A 25154-nucleotide genomic window follows, 5' to 3' on the forward strand; every position below is an offset into this window, starting at 1 on the left:
AATTAAAAGTAGAGACATAATTACAGATACGGAAATTAAACATATAGAGTAAATCTATATGCAAAATTATGCCAATAAACTTGACAATCTAGACAAAGTGAATAATTCTCTAAGAAAATGTAAATTATCAAAATTGGCCCCAGATATAGAAAATCTGATATCCAAGAAAACTTCAAAGATAATTCCCATGTTATATAAACTGTACCAGAGCATAGAAAAAAATCAAAAGCTTCCCAACTCATTTTATACAGTTGGCAAAACCTTCAAACCAAAACTGGACAAGGGGAGCACGCACGTAAAAAAAGTTATAGGCCACTCTCTCATAGGAACATATATGTAAATGTCCTAAATTGAAAACTAGTACATGAAACTCAGCAATGTACAGAAAGAATAATTTATCATGGTCAATAGGGGATGATTCAATGGTAGAAAAGTTATTTTTACAACTCACTCTAACAATAGGTTAAAAGAAGAAAAACTACATGATCATTAATTTCCAATAAATGATAAAACTGAACACTCATTTCTTATTTTAGAAATATGTACTTCTGGGGCACCTGGGTGGCTCAGTTGGTTATGGGTCTGCCTTCAGCTCAAGTAATGATCCCAGGGTCTTGGGATGGAGCCCCATCTTGGGCTCCCTGCTCAGTGGGGAGTCGGCTTCTCCCTCTGCCTCTCCCACTTGTGCTCGTGGTCTCTTTCTCTCTAACAAATAAATCTTTTAAAGAAATAAAAATATAAAAATATACCTCTTAGCAAACTAGGATTAAAAGTCACTTCCTTAACTTGATAAAGGATATCTGCCAGAACTGCAGTGATAATTAAAGGTGAAACACCAGCAACATTCTGGCTAGAGTAAAAACAGAAAAAAATGAGAATGACTACTCTCACTGGTACTGTTCAATCTTGTACTAAAAAAAGAACTACGTGTCTATTTGAAAATAATATGAATATCCACCTAGAAAATCCAAGAAACACAACTGACAAATGATGAGAAACTAAGAAAGCGGGGTGCCTGGGTGGCTCAGTTGCTTGAGTGTCTGACTCTTGGTTTTGCTCAGGTCATGATCTCAAGGTTGTGAGATCGAGCCCTGCATCTGGCTCTGCAATCGGTGGGGAGTCTGCTTGAGATTCTCTCCTCTCCCTCTGCCCGTCCTCCCATTTGCTCTCTCTCTCTCCCAGTCTCTCTCAAATAAATAAATAAGTAAATCCTTAAAAAAGAAACTAAGAAAGCAATTCAGCAATGTGCCCAGATACAAGATCAAAATTTGAAAAATAATACTTTACCTAGACAGGATTAGAAACCAAAATAGAGGGGCACTTGGGTGGCTCAGTCAGTTAAGCCCCCGACCTTGATTTTGGTTCAGGTCATGATTTCAGGGTTGTGATATTGAGCCCTGCATCAGGCTTTATGTTGGGCAAGGAGCCTGTTTGAGATTCTCTCTCTCCCTCTCCCTCTGCCCCTCCCACCCTCACCCGCACTCAAGCTCAATCTCTCTTAAAAAAAGAAGATAAATTAATTTTTTAAAAAAGAAAATAAAATAGAAAGAGATATTCAAAATAGCAACACAAAGTATAATATTCTAGCATATGCCTACCAAGACAGGTGTATAAGAATTGTACCAAGAAACCTGCAAAAGCTTACTGAAGGGCATAAAAGACCTGAGTAAACACGGAGAGGTCATGCTCCTGGATGAGTAGGCACAATTCTCAAGTTAATCTCTAAGTTGAATTCAGAATTTATGTAATTTGTGAATTTTTTGTAGAACTTGAAAACCTGATTCTAAAACTCAACTGGAAGAGAAAATAATCAAAATGGTTCTGATAAAAGAAAAGTGAGGAGAAACTTGCCCTTCCAAAGATGAAAATATGCTATAAACTACACCTATTAAAGGGTTTAAGAATAAACAGATACACTAACAGGGCAGAACAGAGTCCAGAAATAGACCCATACACACATCATCAACTCAATATACCACGATACTAAGTCCACTCAGTGCCTAAAGGGACTTCTTTCTAATGGTGCTAGAAAAATTGCATATCTACATGAAGTCCGGGAAATGACCTTCGACCCCTATCTCACTTTATAACCAAAAACTAATTCAAGATAGATTACAGAACTATGTAAAAGCTAAAACTATAAAGCTTCAAGCAGAAAACAGATTATCTTCATGACTTTGGGTGGGCAAAGATTTCATGGACAAGATTCAAGTGCTCTAAGCATTAATGAAAAGAAATGGTAAACTGGACTTCATAAAAAATGAAAATTTCTGCTCATCAAAAGACATCATTGAAAAGACAGACAAGCCACAGACTGTAAAAAAAAATAATTGTAACATACATTATCTGACACTTGAATCCAGAATATATAAAGAACTCCCATAAACCATCAATAAAAAGACGAATACTTCAATTTGTTAAAATGGGCAAAAGACTTGAATGGACACTTCAACAAAAGAGATACATAAATAGATAGTAAGTACATGAGAAGAGGCTCAACACTGTCATCTTTGAAATTCAAATTAAAACCATGATGAGATCCATCTGACACCCACACTCAAACTTTAGTTTCTAAGACAACATCTTTTTTTTTTAAGATTTCATTTATTCATTTGAGAGAGAGAAAGCACGGTGGAGGGGTAGGAGAGGGAGAAGCAGACTCCCTGCTGAGCAGGGAGCCTGATGTGGGACTTGATTCTGGGACTCAGAGATCACGACCTGAGCCGAAGGCAGACGCTTAACTGACTGAGCCACCCAGGGCCCCGACAACATCTTTGAAGATGTGATAAACTGGAACTCTCATACATTGCTGGGATATTAGGAAAGAGAACTACTAGGCACTTTCTTAAAAAGTAGAGAACTATTAGGCACTTTCTTAAAAAAGTTAAGCATACATCCACTTCCTCCACTCCAACATATTTCCTCAAGAGAAATGAAAACATATATTAACAAAAAGACCTATACATGAATGTTCAAGGCAGCCTTATTGATAATAGCTAAAAACTGGAAATAACCCAAATTTCCATCTACAGGAGAATAGAAAAACAAGTAGTGGTATAATCAGATAATGGAATACTACTCAGCAACACAGAGGATCACATTATAAATCAAAGCAAGAACATGGACAAATGTCAAAAAAAAAAAAACCCTAACCATTATGCTAAACAAAAGAAGCCGGGTACATAAAAATTATATGATTCCATTAACACGAAGTCTAAAAAAAATGCAAAATTAATCTATGGTGACAGAAGTCAGAAAAAAAGTAGTTAAGGTGGAATGTGGGTAGGGTGGATTGACTGGAAAGGGGTACAAAGGAACTTTGTGGGGTAGATGGAAATGTTTCACATCATGTTTTGGGTGATGGTTACAACCCAAACTGGGTGATGAGTACATATACAACTACCAAAATTCAACAAACTGAACATTTAAAATACGTGCCTTTTATTGCATATACATTTTACCTCAAGAAAAAAATAGGAAAACACACACATAAAACATGAGTGAAAAGATTATAAAGTGAAAAAATGAGACTGAGAAAAATATATGTAATATACATAACAAGGTATTAATATCTAGGATATATAAACAACTTCTAAAGTCAACAAAAATACAATCTGAAAGAAAAAAATAAGCAAAGGGTACGAACAGACAATTCACAGAAATGGAAAGAGAAATGGCCAATAACATGAAAAAAATGCTCAGTTTCACAAGTAATTGGGGGAAATACAAATTTTTAAAAATAACATGCAATGTTCAAGATAGACAGAAATAAGAAAAGTCAGTAATATCTAACATTGTCAACACTACAGGGAAACATTCTCATATAGTGTAGGTGGCCTACATACTGCGACAGACATTTTAGAGAACAATATTTAGCAGTATTTAAAATCTCAAATGTGTATGCCCTTCACCCTAGCAATTCCTCTTACTGGTATATAATCTAGAGAATACTCTCAAGTATATACCACATACAAGGCAATTGACTGAGGCATCATTTTGCAATAGCTAGAAACCAGACAACCTAAATGTCATTCAAACCAGGAATAAACAAACAAGGTAGACTGTACACTGTGGAATCCTATATAGCAGTCATAAAAATGAGGCAGATTTATATAGTGGTACAAAATAATTTCAAAGATATTATTTTTAAAAGATTGTATGTATTTATTTGACAGAGAGAGAGGGAGAGAGAGAGAGTACATGTAGGCAGAACGGCAGGCAGAGGGAGAGGGAGAAGCAGGCTCTCTGCTGAGCAGGCAGCCCAATGCAGGGCTCGATCCTAGGACCCTGAGATCATGACGTGAGCCAAAGGCAGACGCTTAACTGATTGAGCCACCCAGGTGCCCCTCAAAGATATATTATTAAGAGACAAAAGGAAGTTGAAAAATAGTATGCGGATGACAGCACTTGTCTTTAAAAACAACAGGGAAACACCAGGTTAAAAAAAAAAAAACAAAAACACAGAAAACAACCAGGCAGGTGCAGTGGTTACACCTAGATTAGGATTGGGAGGGAAATCAAGGTGGGAGGGTGGAGGGGCATGGTTTATCTTCATCTGCATTGCTTGTGTTTTACACTAGGAGTTTACTCATGTATCTTGTGTAATTCAAAGGGAATACATTAATTCAGCAATACCAAAATTGTAAAGGCATATAACAAACATATTACTACATGTACACGCACACTTACGTACAGAAAAATATCTGGTGATAATACACACCAAACTTGACAGCCAGTTAAACAAGAGCCTGCTTGGAAACTTAAAAGGAAGATGTGGGGAATGAAGTGTCCACAGAAGGCTTTAAAAAGCTCTGATATATTTCTGGAGATCTAGAAAGCTGTGTGGATGCTCAGGAAAGACCTAAAAAGCCCTTATCTTGCACCCCTGGCTGACCTTGAGGTCCTGCTCAAGAAGTGAAGACTAAGATAGTGTTATAAAGAGCCTGTGTTAGAGACAAGCCCCAACAGGTAACACAGAGCCCTAGGCAAATGCAGAAGAGCTACAGTTCAGGGCATTTAAGGAAGTCTGAGACAAATCATCAGCTAACCACTAAAGTAACTCAGCGCGTACTTCTGTGACTGCACACTACTGGGAATTACAGAATTAGTCCGAGAAAGTCACTAAACATACGAAAACAATAAGTTAGGTTTATTCTGGGAATACGGGATTGGTTTAACATCCGAAAATCAACTAAAGCAATAAACCATATCAACAGAATAATGAACAAAAATAATGTGATGTCAACAGATGGTGAAAAATCATTTGACAAACTCATGATAAACACACTCAACAAACCAGGTTTAGACAGAAATTCTTCATCCTGGTAGGGGCATCTATAAAAACTCCACAGCTAACATCATACTTAATAGTAAAAGACTGAATGCTTTTCCCCTAAACTCAGGAACAAGACAACAATATCCATTCTCACCATTTCTATTCAACATTGTCCTGGAGAGGTTCTAAGCCAGAAAGGAAAGAAAAGGAAATAAAGGCATCCAGACCAGCAAGAAAGAAGGAAAACGATCTCTGTTACAGATGACATGAACTTGTTAGAATCCTAAAGAATCCATTAAAAACCTATTAGAAATAACAAACAAGCTCAGCAAGGTTGCCAGACACAAGATCACTATACAAAGCTCAATAAACAATTTGAAAATGAAATTAAGAAAACAATTCCGTTTACAACAGCATTGAAAAGAATAAAATATTTAGGAATAAATTTAACAAAAGAAGCATAAAACATATATAGTGAAAAATTTTAAAAATTACTTAAAGACATTTAAGAGTATCTAAATAAATGGAAAGACGTTTGATTTTTGTGAATTGAAAGACTTCATATTAAGATGGCAATACTTCCTTAATTGATCTACAGATTCAACATAACCCCTATAAAAATCCCAGCTGGCTTCTTTGCAGAAAATGACAGGCTGATCCTAACATTCATATGGAAATGCAAGGGACCCAGAATAGCCAAAACAACTTGAAAAAGAAGGAAGCTGGAGCACTCGCACTTCCTGATTTCAAAACTTACTACAAAGCCACAGCAATCAAGACGATGTAGTACTGTTGTAAGGACAGACATACAGATCAATGGAACAGAACTGAGAGTTCAATTGCTTCTTGACAAAGATGCCAAGACAATTCAGCAGGAAAGATTAGTCTTTTCAGCAAATGATGTGGGGATAACTGATTATCTACATGCGAAAGACTAGACTTTGGACTGCCACCTCACACCATATACAAAAACTAACTCAAAATGGATCAAAGACTTAAATACAGCATCTAAAACCATAAAGCTCTTAGAAGAAAACAGAAGCATAAATCTTTGTGACTTTGGATTAGGCATTTCCCATAGATATGACAGCAACCACATAAGCAACAAGAGAAAAAAATAGATGGATGGACTTCATCAAAATTTTTTAAATTGTGTGCTTCAAAGGATACCATCAGTAAGTGAAAACACAACCCAAAGAATGGGAGAAAACATTTGCAAAGCATACACCTGATATGGGGTTAGTATCCAGAATGTTCGAAGAACGTACATAACTCAACCATAAAAAGATAAATAACTCAATTAAAAAACAGGCAAAGAATCTGCATGAACATTTTTCTAAAAAGATATACAAATTGCTGATAAGCACATGAAACAATGCTCAACATCATTAGCCATTGGGGAAATGCAAACTAAAACCACAATGAGGTATCACTTCACTCACTAGGATGGCTCCAATTAAAGACATAATAAAAGTAAGAATATGGAAAAATGAGAATCCTAATTTTAGAATTAGAATTCTAAGAATAACAATCCTGAGAATGTTCAAGTGGTACAGTTGCTATGAAAAACAATCTGGGGGGCGCCTGGGTGGCACAGCGGTTAAGCGTCTGCCTTTGGCTCAGGGCGTGATCCCGGCGTGATGGGATCGAGCCCCACATCAGGCTCCTCCGCTAGGAGCCTGCTTCTTCCTCTCCCACTCCCCCTGCTTGTGTTCCCTCTCTCGCTGGCTGTCTCTGTCTCTGTCAAATAAATAAATAAAATCTTTAAAAAAAAAAAGAAAAAAGAAAAACAATCTGGCAGTTCTTCAAAAAGTTAAACACAGAGTTACCATATGATCCAGCAATTCCACTCCTAGGTATATACCCGGGAGAAATCAAAACAGACGTCTACTTAAAAGCGTGTATGCCAATGCTCTATAGCAGCATTATTCCTAATAACCCAAAGTGGAAACAACCCAAGTGTCCATCAATGGATAAATAAATATATATTGGTAAGTACTGATAATGAATGTGTAATAATAATATATTAATATATTCATGTAGAATATTGTTTGGCGATAAAAAGGAATGAATACTGATACATGCTACACAACATGGACAAGCCTTGAAAAACACTGCTAAGTGAAAGAAGCCAGTCTCCAAAGACCGTACATTGTATGACTAGATGTGTATGAAATGTCCAGAATAGGCAAATCTGTATAGACAGAAAGAGCATTAGTCATAGATAGGTGGGGCCGGGGGTGGGGCGGGGAGGAGGTTGGGGAAAACTAGGGAATGACTGCTAATGCGTGTGGGTTTTCTTTTTGGGTGACGGAAACGTTCTAAAATTTACCATGGTGATGGTTACACAACTTTGTGAATATACTAAAAATTACTAAATTGTACAGTTTAAAAGAGTGAATTTTATGGTATATTAGTTACATTTAAATTTTTTTTAAAAAAGACACTTAAATGTTACTGTATGACCCAGGCAGCGATTACACACTTAGGTGTATACCTAAAGGGAAATTAAAACATTTGTCTACACAGAAACTTAAACACAGATGCTCACAGAGCAATATTCAAAATAGCCAAATTGGATACAACTGATGAACGGACAAACAAAACGTATATCCACACAATGGAATATGATTCAGCAGTCAAAGGGAACGAAGTATTGCTACACACTACAACACAAACGATCCTTGAAAATCTTACGCTAAAAGTGAAACAAACCAGTCACAAAAGACCACATATCGTACGATTATACTTATATGAAATACAGGTCATGGTTGCCTACAGCTAGCGAAGGGGCTGCGAATGCAGACTGACTGCTAAATGGTATGGAGGGTAAGTTTCTTTTTGAGAGTGATAAACATGTTCTAAAATTAGATTGTGGTGCTGGTTGCACAACTCTGTGAATATAGCCACCGAAGTGTAGTTTAACTGGGTGAATTCTATGGTATGTGAATTATATCTCAATAAAGCTGTTAAAAAAACCTCAGAACTGTAAACCTAAAAAAAGACAGAGGCACAAGAACCTTTAAAAATAGTATTAAGAAGGCTAAATCTCACAGTGCAAACACAGAACAAAAAGGGCACTTTCAAATATATTCAGAACAAAAAGCTGAATGAGCAAGAAATAGATCTCTGCCCTGTGCCCGCAGTATAATAATATGTGACAGAGGTAAAATTCTTCAATTACTATTTTTGCTCCTGCATTCTCAGTTCCCAAGAGGGAACTGCAGCCCAATACGAGTAAAGAGGTAGTTAAGTGAGAACTCAACTCCTTTAACAGGAGTTCAAATATCTTGGAGCAGATGAATTACAGACAAGGAAATGCAAAGTACTTTCAAATGAGAATGCTGAAGCTATGTCAACGATCTTTGAAGAATCACAGGGAAAGATGTTCCAGAAGACTGGGCAGATGTAATTTCAATTTTCAAAAAAAAAAAAAAAAGAAGAAGAAGAAGAAGTTAATTCTATAAATTACAGACCGGTAAGTTTGATATAAGTCTTCTAAATTACTACAGAATGGATGGTTACAGGGATGGCTTGCAAGAACCTATAAATGGAAGAGAAAGCACTTGAAGCCAGCTTGAATTCACTAAGAAGAAGGCAATTTAGGCTAATCCTTATTTCTTTTTTGTAATGTCACTAAACTGGTAGCTAAGAGAAATATGGCAGACTTCGTATATCTGAACTTTAGCAAGGCATTTGGCAAAATCTTTTATGAGATCCTTAAGCACGAAATCGAGAAATAGGGGCTGGTTGTTAATTTTTGTTAGATAGGTTAATAATCACTTGAAAGATCATTCCCAAAGCATGCAGATTACCAGGCCACTATCATGCTAGACTAATGTCTCTAACAGCATACACCATGGGGTTCTCCTAGCCTTAGGAGCTTCCTCATTTATATCCAACAGCTTAAATGAAGATATGGAAACCATGCTGATGAGGTTTATAAGTGACAATATCTGAGAAGGATAGTGAATACTTGAGATGACAGAATCAGGAGACTGATTTTAATCATAAGTAGTTGGGGATAAAACAAAACAAAACCAAACAAAAACTAAAACTTGCCTGGACCAGATGAAATCAAACCAAGGGCCAGATCCAAATCTCATACCTAAATTAGAAAATGAGTGCAAGGGAAAGAAACAGTTTTTCACTATTTCTGATATCAGCCTCAAACTTGAATTGTAGCTACTGTTAGAATATGACCTGAAATATTTCAGTCGAGACACCAATGACACAACAAGAGTACTAAATGTTTTCATCTACAACTGTGGCCTTAATTTCTCTCACCCTCTTTCAGACGGTCCCCTTCAGCCTTGGTTTTCTTCTGTCTTTCTGATCCAGCAAGGTCTACGAGATGCAGCTTAGAGCGAAAGCTGCTATTCCTGTGATGACAAGAAGACACAAATGAGAATGGTACGTGAGCTTGAGGGTGGCTGAGTGTCAAAGCCGACCTGCTGGCTCTGGTTTTCTTTCAAGTCAGTCAAAATGGCTCCATGGTTACCAGTGTCCAGGGTACTGATGTCTGATGATCGTCAACCGCACTGAAGAAGCAACTTAAAATTCAACTTCAGTAGAACTAACGTTAACAATCTTGACTCTTTAAACTGTGAACTGCAACTTACTTGTCACTCTTCTTTCTTTGCTCTATGGCGATTGTAAAGATGGCATGAGATCGGGATGACTGGGAGTTCATAGCTGTGGAGGCCACAGTCCTACAGTTGTTGCCCTGCTCCAAACAGGAAACAGTATCCAGAGCGACTACAACAGTCTTCTCGGTGAGTCCCACAATCTAATTCAGAGAAAGAAAAAAATGCCCTTATGATTCTGCTTTACATACTTCATCAGAGATAGAAGGACCGGTAGGTTAAAAAATAATGCTTTGATGTTCCAAGAGAACCTAATAGATAGAACAGTTGTGGTGATGAGGACTGTTTTAACTAGCAACTCTGTGGTCACTGCAAACCAAGGTCTCCAGTCTCCCCTAGGGACTTCCAAAACAAGGGCACCAGACAACACTGGAGCTAGAAGAGATCTCTAGATTTTAGGATAAAGCAATGGATAGGTGCCTTCTGGGGAGGCCCCAAGTGAAGGTAAGCTTTAGCCCCGAGAACAGCAAGGGCAACACAAATACTTACGGTATTTGTCTCTGCTACTTTCTCCATGTGACCCTATGCTCCTCCCCATACCTCTGACCGATTTTAGACTTCATTTTTACTAGGGGAAACGGCAGGAAAACAGGGTGCTAGGCTTGGTATTGTATCTACCCGAGAGAATTTGTACACGTTAAAATCTCTTGGAGCCCCTGGAGGTTGAACTAGATGATTATGAAGCTCCTGCTAGCCCAAATATGCTATTATTTTATTACTCCATAGCTCCCAGATCTACATCTGTGGCCCTAATTCCTAGTCCTTCATTTTTAATTGCCTGCCACTTACACTTTGAAAACAGTGAATTATAAACCAAACGCATCGTCCTTCCACCAGCCCCGATTCCTTCCACTTCTGTTAATATTTCTATGCTTAAAACCTCAGATTCACCTTCAATTCCTCTCCTCCCATTTCGCCATACCTCATCTATCACCAACTCCTAGCCATTTTTCTTTTGAATCCATTGCTTTCTTTTCTTTTCCACATCTACCTGCCTCATCCAGGTCAATCTTACTTCATGCCTGAAGAATAAGACAAAGTTTCTCCAACTGGCCTTCCTCATCCTAGTCTGTCTCCTTTTCAAGCCATTTCTGTTTCGTCTCCCTAAAATCCTGCTTCCGAAAATGTCACCAAAGTACTAAGTTCTGTGCTAGATAACGAGGATCTGAGGAGATTTTAGGACACTCTCCTAACCTCCAGGAGCTAACACAGTTGGAGAGATACATGCGCAAGATAAAAACTTGGTAAAAGTGGCCATAGCAGTCTCACTTATATTCTGTCCATGGGGATGGGACACATGTAGCTTTAGCCTGGCTTCATAATCTGGTCCTAACACATCTATCACTTCTCAACCCAGAGCCTCGAATCCAGACAGACTGGGCTAGTCTTACTACCCCAAGGAGTGTATTTTATGCTTTTCTGCTTAACTACTCCTTACTACAAGAATACCCTTACTTCTTTTCTCTCTACTTATATTTCATCTATCCCACCTGAAGAGTGTTGACAAACTTGTTCTTACCCACCTGGATTTAAATAAAAAACGCACACTGCTTTGTATTGAAAATTGTACCTCAAATAATGCTTGGGATTTAATTCCGGCCTTGGCATGGGGCATAGAAAAGATCTTGGAACTGGGTCAAGACCTGGCTCAGTACCAACATTCTTTCTGGGGACACCATGCATTTTGCCCAGGTTTCTTATCCCCACTATCCAAATTGTCTTCCTGTATTCCAAGTTTATCAGAATTTTTTAAAAAGATTTTATTTATTTATTTGAGAGAGAGAGGGAGAGCAGAGAGGGACAGTAAGAGAGAGAAGCAGACTCCCCGCTGAGCAGAGAACCTGATGCAGGGCTCGATCCCAGGACCCTGGGATCATGATCTAAGCCGAAGACAGATGCTTAACCAACTGAGCCACCCAGGCACCCCTATCAGGCTTTCAAAATAGGTCTGATCCTTCAAGCCTTGCTTTTAGTACCTGGCTAATGACTTAATAACCCAGAAGGAAAAAAATCAGAAGCACACAGGCTCCTCATACGCCTGTACCCTAAAGCTTCATCTTTCTGTGCAGTGAAGAGAGGAAGGGGAAGAAGATGTTTAAGACACGATTTTACCAAGTTTTCCCATCTATATAACCTACTCTCATCCACTTCCAGCTTTGGATCCTCTCCCTGAATACTCCAGCTGGAGCTAGACCCAAGCTCTGCCTGTCTTCAATACCGGCTTCTGGATTTGGTCCACTCCCACATACAAAACTCCCAACCTTGCTTCAAATTTTTTGCTCAGCTATGGCTCCTCATCCTGCATCTAAACCATATGACAGAAGCCTCTCATATAAGTCCTCTCTTCTTCCTGTGGTACTTGTGGATTTTAAATTTTTATAGTATTTTTTTCCTTTTTAAGTATCATCCCAAAACCTAGCATAATGTCTGTTACAGTGGCGGCCCAACAGAATTTTCTGTGACCATGGATAGGGTCCAAATCTATGCTATAGTAGCCTATAGTAGTCACAGCCACATGTAGCTATTAGGCACTTGATATGTGGCTGGTGTGACAAAGGGACTGAATTTTAAATTTCATTATAGTTTAGTTCACTTAAGTTTAAATAGCCATTTGTGGCTAGTGGCTATTGTACTGAATAGCTCAGGCTTAGACGTCTGTAAATAACTAACAAACATTTAATTGATATTAGCATTCTTTCAACAGGTAACAGGAAGATGATAAAACTTCCTTCTCCACAAGCGCTCCCATCTAGGAATTCTAGATTAACAAAGGAAATTAGGATCACACAAAATCTGAAAGACTGAGATGTCAGTAGCCACTTAAAACCACAGTGGGAAATAAAAGGGGTATGAACTTTAGCAGTGGCCAACATTTTTCAATAACAACAAATAAGAGACAAACACACCTTTATGCCTTCTTTAGGATCCTCCCGTATATTTATTTGAGAGGCTTTCTCACGAGATGGGCATAGAAGATCCAAGATTTCCTCGTTGTAAATCTGGTATTGTTAAAAATAAAGTGGTTAAAACAAGATGTTAACAGTGGAAATCCCGGGGTGGTGGGATCATAGGTGATTTTTTAAATTCTTTGTGACTTTCTGTATTAAAAATTTTTTTACAACATATTATTTCTATAATTAAGAAAAGGACTCCAATCGCACATGTAACCATTTGACACAAAGAAGAATGAATTCACATATTCATTGTAACAGAACTGAGACCGCTCTCTTAACATGGTTTCTTGCGAATAGCAGACCCAATGAAAAGTTACACGAGTGCCCAAATTCAGTTCTTTGATGGTACCATAACAGCATCACCTTCCCTATTTTGTTACAGTGTTGAAGTAACCGGTCCTTAGTGGAGGGTGCAAATGGGAAGCAACCCGGAGAAGTGGCAACCAATACTTCAACAACCAGAACTTTAAGTATTTAGAACAGTGTTTAGCACATAGCAAGCACCATATTTGTTTGCTATTATTGCCATTGCTGCAATTTAACATACCAGGTTATTAAGTAATTTTTACATTTGATTACCTGACCACAACTGGCCTAATCAAGAGATTCAAGAAGGCTAAATCTTAATGATGTTTAACTCCCTGTCTTCCAACTCCACACCTCTGATACCTATCAACATATTAAGATTCAACTCCAGGATGAAGTATTCACATACGATATATAATTTCATGCTTACATTATGTAAGTTTAATCATTGCTCGTTAAAGATATCACTGCTATGGAACCAACTAGCTAGTTTTCCAAAAACCATAAATTTCCTGAACATGTGTTAGATATAACTGGCCAGTCCAGTTGTATAGTGATATTCATTAGAATGAAAACCCAACTAGGGTAGAGATTTTTATGTTTTGTTCACGGATATATCCCAAGTACCTAGAACAGGCCCTGTAACGCAGTAGGTATTCAATAACATCTATTGAATAAACACATTCTATTGTCAGACAGCGCAATACTTCACTCATTTTTAATAACATTCTTCCTGAAGCAGAAGGTTTATCACTTAGGCCTCAAAACAGTAAAGGAAAATCAAATATTTTTCTGCAGACTCTACAGGGAATCAGCAGCAGAGGCCAAATTGGAATTAAAGAACTCCTATCATCTTTTTATGTGGCAATGCCAACTCCTCTAACAATCAGATTAAACAGACTATTCTGACAAGAAAAGAACTGGGCGGGAGCCAGCTCCCACTGAGCCAGTAAATTTTCTCTATCAATTTATTAAAATGTAATTTACTAAAAATGCAATTTACTAATTTGAGTCATGCCAGGAAAAAACTTGATTTGGATTTATTTTTTCTACCCAGAGATACATTTGAATTCAGTATAATTAAAGATAAATCATTTACCTCCAAGTATGACACTTTCAGAGTAAATTCAATGTCACTCTTTTTATCAATTTCTTTGAAGAGCAATTGTATTACCCTAGGAATGACCCCAACTGTTGGTTCATTCTCTTGCTCTGCAGTGTATGCACCTCCCATTGAATAGGTTTTTCCAGAGCCAGTCTGCCCGTAGGCCAGGACGGTTGCATTGTATCCTGGCAAAATAGAAGTCACATGCATAGTGGTGCTCAATTTTCATCCAGTCAATACACACACTTTCCTTCAGCAATTACTTGCCACAAAATGGAGACTGCTCTCTTAAGACAAGGGTCTCTTAGGAATAGCAGACACAGAGAAACATACGCATGCCAGGATTTTGCATTACTCCAATCCAGCAAAGAAGAAAAATATCAACCCCAGAACGTTGCCCCTCTTCGTTGCCCTTAAAGGCTAGGAAGTAAAACACTTAAAAGATACGGCTGAGATAATGAAGGTGGCCGATTCACTGCCAAAAAGCCATTCACAGCTTTATAATTCTACTTTTAGCAATTCTAAATTATGGGAATTAAATGAAATTCTTAAAAGTTGCATAAATAGAAGGGATTCCAACATATATGTTTTTGATGACCAGTCTTCATCTGAAAAAGGCAACAAAGCTGATTTTTACAATCAATGAAAGCATCCACTCCCTATCTAAACTCTCAGACTGCATCTGGACCATATTATCAGGCTCCTTGGCCTTTTTTTTCTTTTTAAAAGAACTTGTTTGTCTAAATGAAGACCTCCCTTGATATTCTGAAAGATCATAAGATGTTACATCAAGATTTTCACTGTAATAAATAGCCAGTATCACCAGCATGACCACGGGGAAAAATAATAACATTCTACAATCTTCTACAATACCACAGATATGTGTATATAGTAGGAACTGGGGAAACCAAGTTTCAGTACTTTTCCCAAAATATTCAGGGCTCTCTGGTATTGGGAATTCAGAGTACAAGAGGATGATGTTGAGCTGATTGAAAAATATTGGCTTTGTCTTTGCAACTGAGAGCAATGTTAACCAAATATATTATTGGAATCACTATCTACTTTATATTGCCTCTAAAGACTATAATTTAATTCTCATAGATTCCCAAGTTAAGACAAAAGTATAGAACTACAGTGCTCTTACTGAGCTGTGAAGCAACATTCTAAGGAAGATGACCAGATAATAAAGGGTCTGGAGACCATACTGTCTCCAGAATAGCTAAAGGAAAGAGGGATGGTTAATTAGAAGAGACTTAGGCAGAATCACATAGTCGTCTTCCAAATGTGTAAATAGGAAAAAGATTAACTTTATAGTGGAGAAGCCTGGCAGGTAAGAACACCGTAATCGAATAATCAAAATGAACATCAGCAGTAATGAAACAAATCATCATGTGCTGCCCAATAGGATTCAATGGGAAGAATACAGCACCAATTCTGTGATATTCCTACTGCAGACATACAACCTGAATCCAGTCATAAATAAACATCAGACAAACCCAAATTGATAAACAGTTTACAAAACAACTGGCCTGTGATCCTCAACAGTCAGGATCACAAAATTAAAAAAAAAGACTAAAAAACTTTAGAATGAAAGAAACTATACAGAGAAAGTACAACTAAATACAACAAGTGCTTTTGAGCGAGATCCTTTTATTCTAAAGGACATTGTTGGGACAACTGGTGAAACCTGAATGAAGTCTGAGGACTAGATGGTAGCAATGTAGCAGTGCTAATTTCCCGATTTTGATGCTTATATTGTAGTTATGTAGGAGGGAGCCCTTGATTGTAGCAAATATACACTAAAGTATTCAGGGGGCATCAGGTCAACAATTCATCTCGAATGATTCAGGAAAAAAAGTTCTTTACGCTGTTCTTACAACATTTCTCTAAGTTTGACATTATTGCTTTAATATTTTAAAATTTTGAAACGAAGTGTTCAGTGTGTCCTGAGCCATTACATCATTTAAAAAAAGTGAAAAAAATTAAGAAAAAATATGTGAATTTGCCGGAGGGATGAACTAACACCACTGGGTAAAAATTACAGGGAAGCAAATTTCATCTCAATATAATCTAGTGCAATTGGAGTTGTCCAAAATCCAGTCAATGGGACCACCTTGTGAGTCAGTGAGTTCCCCGTCAAAGAAAAGAATTTAAATAGATGCTGGAAGCTCACTTAGAGCTATTGCTGGAAAGCATTTTTCTTTGGAGGCAAAGTAAGACTACATGATGTACAAATGTGCCTTTCATCTTAAGGGACTGGTGTGCCGTGGTTCAACTTTTTTTTACATAGACCACTGCTTTGAATCCTGAAAAACCTCTGTGCTGGAATAACAGTAATTAAACACCTCTCAAGCACAGCTCCCTTCTTTAGAACCCTGCTATCCTGTGATGATCTTCAACAACACTAAAGTCTTAGCTTCTTCGATAAAGATTATTAACTGGTCAGAGAACTGAGGGGCTTTAGAAAATATCCTTCTTCACCTAAAAGCATTCTATTCATCAGCCAAGATCTCTTTCAAAGTTTCCCTATGCTGTGAAATTCACCCCTAATACCCCAAGCAGAGTTAGTGCCATCCTTTTGGTTTTCCTAACACTTGGAAAGCAGTGCTGATTCTATTGCATATTTTTGACTTTTAAAATATTTTTTTTTCTTAAAGATAAGTGCCAAAAGGTTAAAATTTTTTATGTATTTAAATTATGTATGTAGTCATCTACTTCGACTCCCACTCCTGGACTTTGAACTCCTCCAGGGCACGGAAGCTATATAATTTTTCTCTGTATCCTCAACAGGCTTCAGAGTACCAGGGCCTGAAGTAGGTTGGCAAACTGATCATCTTCAGCACCCATGAAAGAGCTTAGAATCTAATGAAGTTCCAGGACAAACAAGCAAAAAAATATATATACAAGTCAAAGATGGGTGGAACCACAGAAAGCAAATACAGTATAAAACTAGCATCAAGGGTACAGACTTTCGCAAATGATATTGAATTAGTTCCTAGGCTGTGGGCTTTTTGAAGACAGGACTCATGTTTCATCTATTCCTGTACTTGCAGCACCCACGTACAGTGGCTGACACAAAATATACGCTCGAGAACCGGTGGAAGAATTAAACAGCCTTACCTTTAAATATGCCTTTAATGAGTGGTGCTACTGCTGTATTGAAGACTTCTTCCTGTTCCGTAGAGGGGTCAAACACAAAATCGTAGGTAAAGGATTTGTCACTACCAACCACCACCTAGAGAAGGCAAGGGACAAGGAGTAAGAAAAATGAAAGGCGAGACCACGCCCCTCACTGCCTTTTGGCCCCAGCTGTTCAGAGGCAGGCCCAGGACTCTCCTACGCACCTGAGGCTCCCCGGGTACGAAAGAAAGGCACATCTGGCAGCCCTCACTAATTTCTTTGGGGACCAGAGGGCGACATCGCAGTGCCACTCTTACAGGAATTCCCTTCACCTCTTCCTTCATGATCCTACCGCAGCACCGTCTCTGCGGGGAAGGGGAGGGGAGGGAAAAAGTTACTTGCTGATGAATCTTGGTAGGTCGGGAGGGGTGGGAGTTCCGGCCCGCCTTGGAGGGTGGGGTGGTTTACGGAACTCAGCAGTAGCGGTGGCAGCCTCCCCGTCCCAGCGGGATCGCTGCCTCCGGAGAGTCACTGTCCCTCAGACTTGGCCACGACAGGACAGTCCCACGCTCTGAAGAGGGCGACGCGGAGTCTGAAATGAAAAGGAAAGCCCCCCGCGGAGATGACGACAAAGAACCAAAGCCCCAGCGTACCGGGAAAGGCAGATCCTAAGGTGTGCCCCCTTAACTCACCAAACTAAACCTCCCTTCCCCGGTCTCCCGCCGCCCTGTCCCAACAGGAGCTTTAACCGCCAAGTTTCAAATCGGTTCCTGAGGCGCCAGCCAATCGGAGCGCAGACAGATTGCGGGCCGAGCACGCACGTCGGCGCGCGCAGGAAGACGCGTTGGGAAGGGGAGGATCTGCGCGCCGCACCCTGAGCCCGCCCTTTCCGACCCACCGGAGCATCCGCTTCCGGTTTCCAGACCGAATTGGCTGTGAACGGAGCCTGAGGATCCTGAGGCCTGTAGGTGGGTGAAGTGGTATGGCATGTACCGCGGTTTGTGCGCGGGACTCCAGCAGAATGCGGGGCGGGGACCTGGAAGGTGGCTGGCGGTGAAGGAGGGGTCGTTCTAGGGGGGCCCCACCATTCCTGATCACATCTAGGGAATGTGGGGCGGTGCCTTGCCCCGAGTCCCAATGGATAGTTGGAAACAACCCTCCCTTGGACTTCGAAAATTAGACGCTCCTGATTTCCTCCTCTCTCGAATGAAGACGGTAACATCTATTTTGCAGGATTGTTGTGAGATAGGAGATCATCTCTAATGGAGTAACAGGTTGCTTGGCATCCAGATGTTCAGCAAAGTTAATTGTTTTCTTCCATAGTTTTTCTTCTTTGTCTCTCTCAGTCTTTGTCACCAGGAAGTGGACTGAGCCCATAGACTGACAGTCTTGGGATGGGGTGGGGTTGTTTTTTGAAACTTGCTGGACTGCTGACCCTTTTGAACCGTTTTTTATTAGCTTTGATTCACCCTTCCTTCCATTCCAGGGCCTTGCTGAAGATGGACAGCCGGATTCCTTATGATGACTACCCGGTGGTTTTCCTGCCTGCTTATGAGAATCCCCCAGCATGGATTCCTCCTCATGAGGTGGGAATGCTTAAGTAGGGGATTTATCCCTGTGGGCATGAGATGGTATATGAAAGGTAGGATGGCAGAGTTAGAAAGCTCAACAGAAAGTGAATTCTAGCCTTTGTTGTAGCCAGGGGACCCAGAAGTTGGATTCTGAACCATCCTCCTGCCAGAGTCCATTCATACCAGAGAATTCTGAAAATTTAGAGCCCTAGTTTCTATTCTCAAGGTAAAGAGGTGGGGAGCTGCTGGGCTGCTACCATTTCCCCATGCTATCCATCTACCCGTTTGGACGGTGATATCTGTTCTACTTACAGCTAAGTCCATGACCACAGCTTTTCCTGACTTCAAGGCAATGCATTTGTAGTCCTGATGAAGGTGGGTATAAAATCTAAGGCTGGTAGTAAGATTTCTGGGGTTGCTGTGTCTTGCAGAGGGTATATCACCCAGACTACAACAATGAGTTGACCCAGTTTCTGCCCCGAATCGTCACACTGAAGAAGCCCCCTGGAGCTCAGGTGAGCTTATGGAACAGTTGTCTTTTTTTTAGGTTTTATTTATTTGAGAGAGAGAGAGTGTGTGCACATATGAGTGGGGGGGGCAAAAGGAGAGGGGGAAGCAGGCTCCCCGCTGAGCAGGGAGCTCGATGCAGAACTCGATCCCAGGACCCTGAGATCATGACCTGAGCCGAAGGTAGATGCTTAACCGACTGAGCCACCCAGGCGCCCCAGAACAACTGCATTTTATTCCAGGCCAGGTTTGTCTGTACCAGGCCCAGAAGTTGGCAGTGGTTAGGGGGATAGATGGGTATCCCGTCTAAAGCGGGTAGGGAGGTAAGGAAACTTTTTAACGAGCAGAAAATCTGAGATACCACTTCCACAACTTCTGACTTCTCTCTGAGGAACACATAAGCCAAGCTGTCATACAGTGATGCTATTAGATGTTCTTGTATGTGTGATCTATATTGAGCCCCCCTTCTGTGCTCTTGTCTTACAGTTGGGATTTAATATCCGAGGAGGAAAGGCCTCCCAGCTAGGCATCTTTATCTCTAAGGTACGTGTGCCTGGTAGGTAGGCAATATGGGTTGCTAGTTCCCTTTGTTAAATTACCAGATTGCAGAACCCTGGTGTCCAAAGGCCTGGGAAGAGAATGATTCAGTAGACCTACAGAAGGGGCATCATGGGGACACCCTTTCCCATTTAAAACTTCTCACTGGCAAACTGTCTGTTTCCCTGCATTGTCTCTCTCTCTCTCTCTCTCTCTCTCTCTCTCTCTCTCTCTCACACACACACACACACACACACACACACACACACAAATGCTAGCACCTTACATTTGAGTAGCGCTTAATTTTGCTTACAGCCTTTGAAATTCTCTCGCCTCAATCTCATATATTCTCTCCTTACCAACAGGTGATTCCCGACTCGGATGCACATCGGGCAGGACTTCAGGAAGGGGACCAAGTCCTAGCTGTGAATGATGTGGATTTCCAAGACATTGAGCACAGCAAGGTGAGCACAGCATCCGGGCTGTGGCGAGGTGAGAAGCCATCCCGGGTAGGAAAGGTTGGACAGCATTAGTCTAGTCTGTAACTTCATAAGAAGGAGTCTCCCCTGAGGAAGTCCATCAGGAGGAAGCAGCTAGTAGTGACCCCGAAGGTTGAAGTAGCAAACTGTTTTTCTCCTATTATGATACTGTCCTGGGTCATATCTTCATTTCTACAAGCTGCTGTGTTCCTTCCAGGCTGTTGAGATTCTGAAGACAGCCCGCGAAATAAGTATGCGTGTTCGCTTCTTTCCCTACAGTAAGTGCCACTCTCTTTTTCATTTACCCTGGGTAGGAACCCTTTTTTTAAGTACTGATTACTGAAGCCCCCCCCACCCCGCAAGTTGGGGCTGGGGAATTGGGAGCGCAGGCCTGAAAGTAACCCGTTCTTGTCTTCCTTTTCTTTTCTCCTTTTCCCCAGATTATCATCGTCAAAAAGAGAGGACTGTACACTAGAGAGTTGCAGCCCGTAGCCCTCCACAGAGAATCTTCTAGGACAAGCTGGTTAGGCCTCAGGGAAGCCTCTTGGGAAACTCTACTCTCAGCCCCACCCTGGCAGAGCAGAGTGGGGAGGATGAGAACATGGTGAGGCCCTGCCACCGAGAGCCAGCTAGCCAACTGCATTACCCAAACTGTGCTGCACTTCACGTTCCCTCGTTCTGGGGGTGAGCTTCATTCCCTGACATGGGAAGGATGATGCTAATCTAGGTATAGCCTGTGGAGAGCCCGGCTAGAAAAGACCGCTGACATTTATTGACTACCACGTGCTGGACAGCCACACGTGTCACATCCTGTTCATTAGAGTCTAGAAATCAATAGCGAAAAGGATCCTGGGGGCCTTCCATCTCATCCCATCGTTGCACTACCAGTCTCCTACACTCCAGAGACTCCCTGGGACTGTTTTATCCTCCCTCCCTCCTTCTCTCCTCTCCCCCCAAAAGTAAAAGGCAATGCTGAGGAAATGTTGGTGTGACTTTTGGATGATACTGACTGGGTTTTAAATGCTATTGAGACAAAAATAAAAGCTCTTCCCAAAAGGAGCCAGTGGAAGTACGAGCAACACTACCTTTCCCTCGCACTCTGTCCGGCCGGCCCCTCGGGGAGGCCCGGGAACCTTACCTTCAGTGTAACTGAGAAATGGTATCAGGTGAGGGGGTACTGGGGAAGACAGTGTCCCTTCCCTCATGAGCTTTGGACATCTTTGCAGGGAGGTGGTATTAATATAATTGTTTTCTTCCCCAGATTCTTAGATCTGGAACTAAATGGAGAGGTCTGGATGCATTCCTTTCAGGGACAGCAGTAAGAAATTGGTTCCCAATTTCCAGCTTGCAGGCTTAGTGGTACTGTTGGCTTCCCCCTTCTCTCCACCTCAGGCCCTAGATAACCTGCCACCACCTTGGTTACCAGTCCACTGTTAGCGATTCCAGGCCAAACCTTATTCCATTTCCATTGGCATCTTTAAAATACCCATTCAGAGTAGAAAGGTTTCTAATGAGGTATGGGGTGAAGTGCCCCCATGGTGAAAGTCCCCAGTTTACCTTGAAAGAATCCGGGGAAGCTTAAATATATATTTCCAGGCCCTGCCCTTGGAGAGTGATTCTGTTGTTCTGAGGTGGAACCTGGGAATCTGAATTTTTTAAAAAAGCCTTCAAATATGGGAAGCAGTTCTAAATAGTATATCGCTATGAGGAAGTTCTGGCTCTCTCTATAAATCCCATCTCAACTTTGCTATGCGCTCTAGTCAGGTAGCAACATCCTTGTGAGCAGAGCTGGAGGTCGTCGGCTTCCTGGGAAATGCTCCCATTCTATCCTCCTGTTTGCTATGCTGCCTCCCAGTGGCCATCTGGAAAACTGCAGGCTGAGATTCTTGCCCAAAGGTATATTGGCTGAGTCTATTGAATGTTGAGGTCCAAGACTCTGCCTGCAGTTAACAGGTTTTAAAACAGCTCATCTAAGAAGTGTGGTAAACAAGGTAAAAAGTCCCATGGGCCTAATAGGCAAAAAGCCTCCTGCCCTAAATTGGTTCTCACTTTGAGGTACCTGGAATGGTTCTTTGTTGGGACCCCAGCATGATTCATTTGCATTGGAAAGGTCCAAGCATAGCCTGGAGGAGACATGCAATAACAGGCTGAGGCAAAAGGACCAGTCGTTTATTGAGGGTGTAGCTAAGAAAACCTGGGGAATGAACTGTGTCTGCCTTTGAGGTATCCCAGCTGCTGTGAGGACTGCATCCCCTATAGATGGCTTTTAGCAGTCAGAGAAGGTAAGGTGGGATTCCTGGGCCCCGCAAGAACTTTCCACCCCACAGCTGCGAGACACAGTTGAGAAAGAACGATAGCATTTTCAGGGGTTCTGTTTAAGATTTTTTTTTATTTTAGGTACGCTCCACACCCATCGTGGGGCTGGAACTCGGCGACCCTGGCATTAAGAGCCACATGCTCCACCAACTGAGCCAGCCGGGTGCCCCTCGGGGGTTCTGTTTGACTCCTAAGTTCAGAAATCATATGAAAGCTTAGTAAGTAAGTAGCCAAGTGTGTGTGTGTTTATTTATTTATAAAGATTTTTTTTATTTATTTGAGAGAGAGAAAACACAAGCAGGGAGGAAAGGCAGAGGGCAAAGGAGAAGCAGAGCCCCCCCGACTGAGCAGGTACCCTGACGTGGGGCTTGATCCCAGGACCCTGGGACCATGACCCGAGCCAAAGGCAGACACTTAACTGACTGAGCCACCCCGGTGCCCCCCAGTAGCTGAGTATTTAAATCTTAAATCTGAGGGTGGGGGAGATGGATTACTCGGAAGCCCAAATGGAATAAATTCATCAAGTTAGACAGAGACCAAGTTATCAACAGGAACAATGGCTTTTGATGCCTGACTCTGCGGAAGGCTCCAGTCGGATTTCAACCTCTGAAGTGTGTTAAGGTACAAGGGATGTAGATGGGGTTAAATCTCTACTAGGGGAGCAGCTTCTAGGAAACACAGAAGAATTCTGATCTTCTCTCTTTTGCCTGAAGGCAGACCAGGGAGCTACTGTTGGCTGAGGTTAGTCCCATTTCCCTTAAATATCAGTCAGGCCTGGCCATCACCTCAGCAAAGGAAGTCTGCCTTCTCTGCATTACACTCCCTAGCCCAGCAAAGCTGGGAGAAAGGATACTCCTCTTCAGTGGAAATGAATTCTGAATGGAAGGGCAGAAGCTATGTGCTGGAATAGCTGTGTGTGTGTGTGTGTGTGTGTGTGTGTGTGTGTGTGTGTGTGTATGTCCAGGTTCAGAGACAACTCTGGGCCTTTGTACTGCATGATGGGGAAATGAACCTTGTACCCACGCCAAGATAGGACAAGCCAAGGTTATCCAAAAGAGTAAGCAGTGGGGGTAGCTAGAGACAAGAGTGCAACAGAAGTGTCATAAAGAGAAATGGGTATTACATATTTCACATTGTAACCAGTTTGGGCACTGGTTTCAAACATCACATTGAGGTCTCCGGATGTTTCTTCCCTGTCATCTGCAGAGACTTGTCTGCACAAATGAGAAATGATATAAGGGACCAGATAGTGGTAAATGGTAACTCAGAGTGAATAGGGACGGATTCTTTTGAGATGTAATGATGCCTCCCCAGGATACAAACCGTAGAAGCCTTGAACACATCACCTTTCTGTTTCCTGAGACTGGCAAGCTCCTCCCATGTAAACACAACACAATAGACGCTCCCCATAGGGACTGAGCTCTAGGTGTGCCAGAAGATGTGGGTATACCTTACCTTTTGTTCAGATCAGTACTGTTACACACTAACACGGTATCACCTCTTTCTGCTCCTACATCTACCCACTTAATGTGTCTCCTTGAAAGCATTGATGTCTACAAGAGAATGTCGTGGAGAGTTGAAACATTTAGTAGAGGTTTAGAGAGAATAATGTACCCGTCCTTCCTCTCTGCTAGTCTTACCAACCTCCCTATTGTTTTCCTCAATCCCCTTTTGAAATAAAACATGACATAACACCCACTTGTGATGTCAGACCAGCCACTGCAATAGTTGAATCACGTGTGTAGCTAGAAACTTAGGCTGCAAAAGCACACTCCTGGCCAGCTGTGTCCCATAGCTGCAGCTGAACCTGCATAAGAAAATGTTTAGAAGGGAAAGAAATGTACCTTTTAAAGGTTAGAACTTAAAAGGCAAACCAAAAAGAAGGACACCGTGTCTCTGAAAAGTGGCTGCTACGGCCACAAACCAAGCAGCCTACCATCCTAGGACAGATCCAATCTCAATATACCGTTTTGAATGAGTAAGACCCTACAGAGCAGCCGTCTTAAGGATGTAAAGCCTCTTGGACTTTGTGTTACAGGTGGAGATTAGATGGGGGCAGAGAAAACAAGAAACAAAGCAGGGTTTGGTCATTTGGGGAGGCTCCATATTTTTCTTCCCCTGCCTTATCCACAGATAATCCAAGATGGTGCTACCCTACCATTAATGAATAGGCCTAAGGGGCTGAGGTATAGGGTTAGTGATATGAGAGTAAACACTCAGTATTTGGCCTTCCCAAGTACGTGATCTGGTCAATTCCAATGATCACCTGCACCCGAGTCACATACTCTGCACCCCTCCTCTACTTCCAGTACTAGGCAGTCTTAGAACCAGAAGAGGG

At 41.2% G+C, this 25154-nt stretch overlaps 2 protein-coding genes across 4 annotated transcripts in view; one reads left to right on the forward strand and one right to left on the reverse strand.

Annotated features, from left to right (window-relative positions):
- The window catches only part of KIF4A (kinesin family member 4A), a 108407-nt gene extending 90165 nt beyond the window's left edge, over positions 1-18242 (reverse strand). The window contains exons 1-8 of one of the 2 annotated variants that reach the window (XM_045788423.2): positions 18099-18242; positions 17880-17998; positions 17631-17771; positions 17407-17521; positions 14281-14471; positions 12828-12920; positions 9898-10064; positions 9563-9657 (exon numbers count right to left, since the gene is read on the reverse strand). In XM_045788423.2, coding sequence (XP_045644379.1) covers positions 9563-9657; positions 9898-10064; positions 12828-12920; positions 14281-14471; positions 17407-17521; positions 17631-17750 — 781 coding nt within the window. In that variant the 5' untranslated portion in view covers positions 17751-17771; positions 17880-17998; positions 18099-18242. Of the gene's footprint in view, positions 1-9562; positions 9658-9897; positions 10065-12827; positions 12921-14280; positions 14472-17406; positions 17522-17630; positions 17772-17879; positions 17999-18098 lie in introns of those variants that run through there. The other variant, XM_045788425.2, reaches the window with a different exon arrangement.
- A 24-nt stretch (positions 18243-18266) lies between these two features.
- PDZD11 (PDZ domain containing 11) lies at positions 18267-21559 on the forward strand. Of its 2 annotated transcripts, none has more exons than XM_087860089.1 (7): positions 18267-18374; positions 18893-18992; positions 19409-19492; positions 19971-20027; positions 20387-20485; positions 20718-20778; positions 20941-21559. In XM_087860089.1, the coding sequence occupies exons 2-7, from the start codon at positions 18906-18908 to the stop codon at positions 20973-20975; spliced, it is 423 nt and encodes a 140-aa protein (XP_087716215.1). In that variant the 5' UTR covers positions 18267-18374; positions 18893-18905; the 3' UTR covers positions 20976-21559. The 2 variants fall into 2 exon arrangements, with proteins under 2 accessions (XP_087716215.1, XP_087716216.1); XM_087860090.1 differs by lacking the exon at positions 18267-18374 and adding an exon at positions 18476-18621.
- Positions 21560-25154: the final 3595 nt, after the last annotated feature.

This window comes from Ursus americanus, chromosome X (assembly GCF_024610735.1).
Source record: "Ursus americanus isolate L20-20 chromosome X, mUrsAme1.1.p, whole genome shotgun sequence".
NCBI lineage: Eukaryota > Metazoa > Chordata > Mammalia > Carnivora > Ursidae > Ursus > Ursus americanus.

Excerpts from the sequence above, each read along its gene's own strand:
- PDZD11 (XM_087860089.1), top strand. The coding sequence starts at position 18,906 with ATGGACAGCCGGATTCCTTATGATGACTACCCGGTGGTTTTCCTGCCT. Across the intron at positions 18,993-19,408 it reads CATGGATTCCTCCTCATGAG|AGGGTATATCACCCAGACTA; the intron begins GTGGGAATGCTT and ends TGTGTCTTGCAG. Across the intron at positions 20,028-20,386 it reads TAGGCATCTTTATCTCTAAG|GTGATTCCCGACTCGGATGC; the intron begins GTACGTGTGCCT and ends CCTTACCAACAG.